The sequence below is a fragment of the Lottia gigantea genome (genome assembly GCF_000327385.1).
Source record: "Lottia gigantea unplaced genomic scaffold LOTGIsca_14, whole genome shotgun sequence".
NCBI lineage: Eukaryota > Metazoa > Mollusca > Gastropoda > Lottiidae > Lottia > Lottia gigantea.
The window spans coordinates 2,594,361-2,595,529 of record NW_008707617.1 but is presented as its reverse complement, the minus strand read 5'-3'; the positions used below and the strand labels follow the sequence as shown (position 1 = coordinate 2,595,529).

Below are 1,169 nucleotides of genomic sequence, written 5' to 3'. Positions count from 1 at the left end.
AACGGGTACGGCAAAACGGATTTCACCATGTTTTCTAACCTGTGGAGAATTGTGGAATGAATGTAAAACGAAAATTTTCTGAGCAACATGAAGCGACGTTAGCAACAAACAGAAAATCGCCTCTAGAGTGCATGTTTATCAACCGATTTTGATCGGGTTTCTTTCATTGTATTTCTTGTAACAAAGGGCAAATGATAGCAGTTAAAAATTTTCGATTTTCGAAAATTCGTTGCATACTTTTTTTGCCGAAATTAATCGAAAAATACTATTTCGGTTGTTATTTGGCGGATTGACTTGAAACTTACATGGTGTAGACCGCCAGCAAAGTGGAATAAAAGTACACATTCAAAATTTTTTCATTACTTCCGGTTTCGATGTTAGTACTTCCGGTGGCGTCACTTCCGGTTGAATTGATTTATGTCAAAAGTAACATATGCATTATATTACCAGCCTTAATACAAACCTTTAAAACTAAAAAAATTCGTACCTGAAGTAACATGTTTGTCGCCATATTGGTTTGCCTCATTTTTGCCCAAATCGATTCCCAGAATTCATTTTTAATCCGATTTGCGTAAAGTTTGTGTCAAACGATCTGTTTATTGTTTGTCTACAAATGATAGGAAGCATAATTTTGATTTTCGGTTTTGCCTTTTTTGTAGGACCGGAATGTTTTTTTCAAAGTTTGAAGGCGTATATCTCATGACCTTGACCTTTGACGACCTTCATATTTACTGTGATGATAATTTGTGACCTTGTCTATCTGATGATCTTTTTTTACCTTTGGGGTCAGATTCCTATTTCCGATTTTAAAGGGGTCTAAATATGGACCATTTTGAGTGCTATATCTCGGTCCCTAGTAGAGATATGGCAATAATTCTTTCGATTTTGTAATGTAGAAATTCCCAGCTTTCTATAGATATATAACATGCATACCTTACATGCAAATTCAAAACTCCATTCACTTAACATGTGGTTATTATTAGATAAATCGGTTAATTAGATTAACCTGGCTGTCAATCCCAATAGAAATCAAATTTTAAGTTTTTTTTAAAGATACCCTGCCTTTTATATTTCTTAAAAATGATCTTTGTCCAGTTATGGTTTAAAATTAAGCTCTCGGGTGGACTGAATCATGCCATATTGTAGTTTAAGCTCACGGCAGCATATTG

At 34.4% G+C, this 1,169-nt stretch overlaps 1 protein-coding gene across 1 annotated transcript in view; it reads right to left on the bottom strand.

Moving 5' to 3' along the window:
- The window catches only part of LOTGIDRAFT_157536 (hypothetical protein), a gene marked incomplete at both ends in the record, with an annotated part of 50,002 nt that extends 49,491 nt beyond the window's left edge, over positions 1-511 (bottom strand). Inside the window, one exon of the mRNA XM_009049745.1 lies at positions 488-511. Coding sequence (XP_009047993.1) covers positions 488-511 — 24 coding nt within the window. The remainder of the gene's footprint in view (positions 1-487) is intronic.
- Positions 512-1,169: the final 658 nt, after the last annotated feature.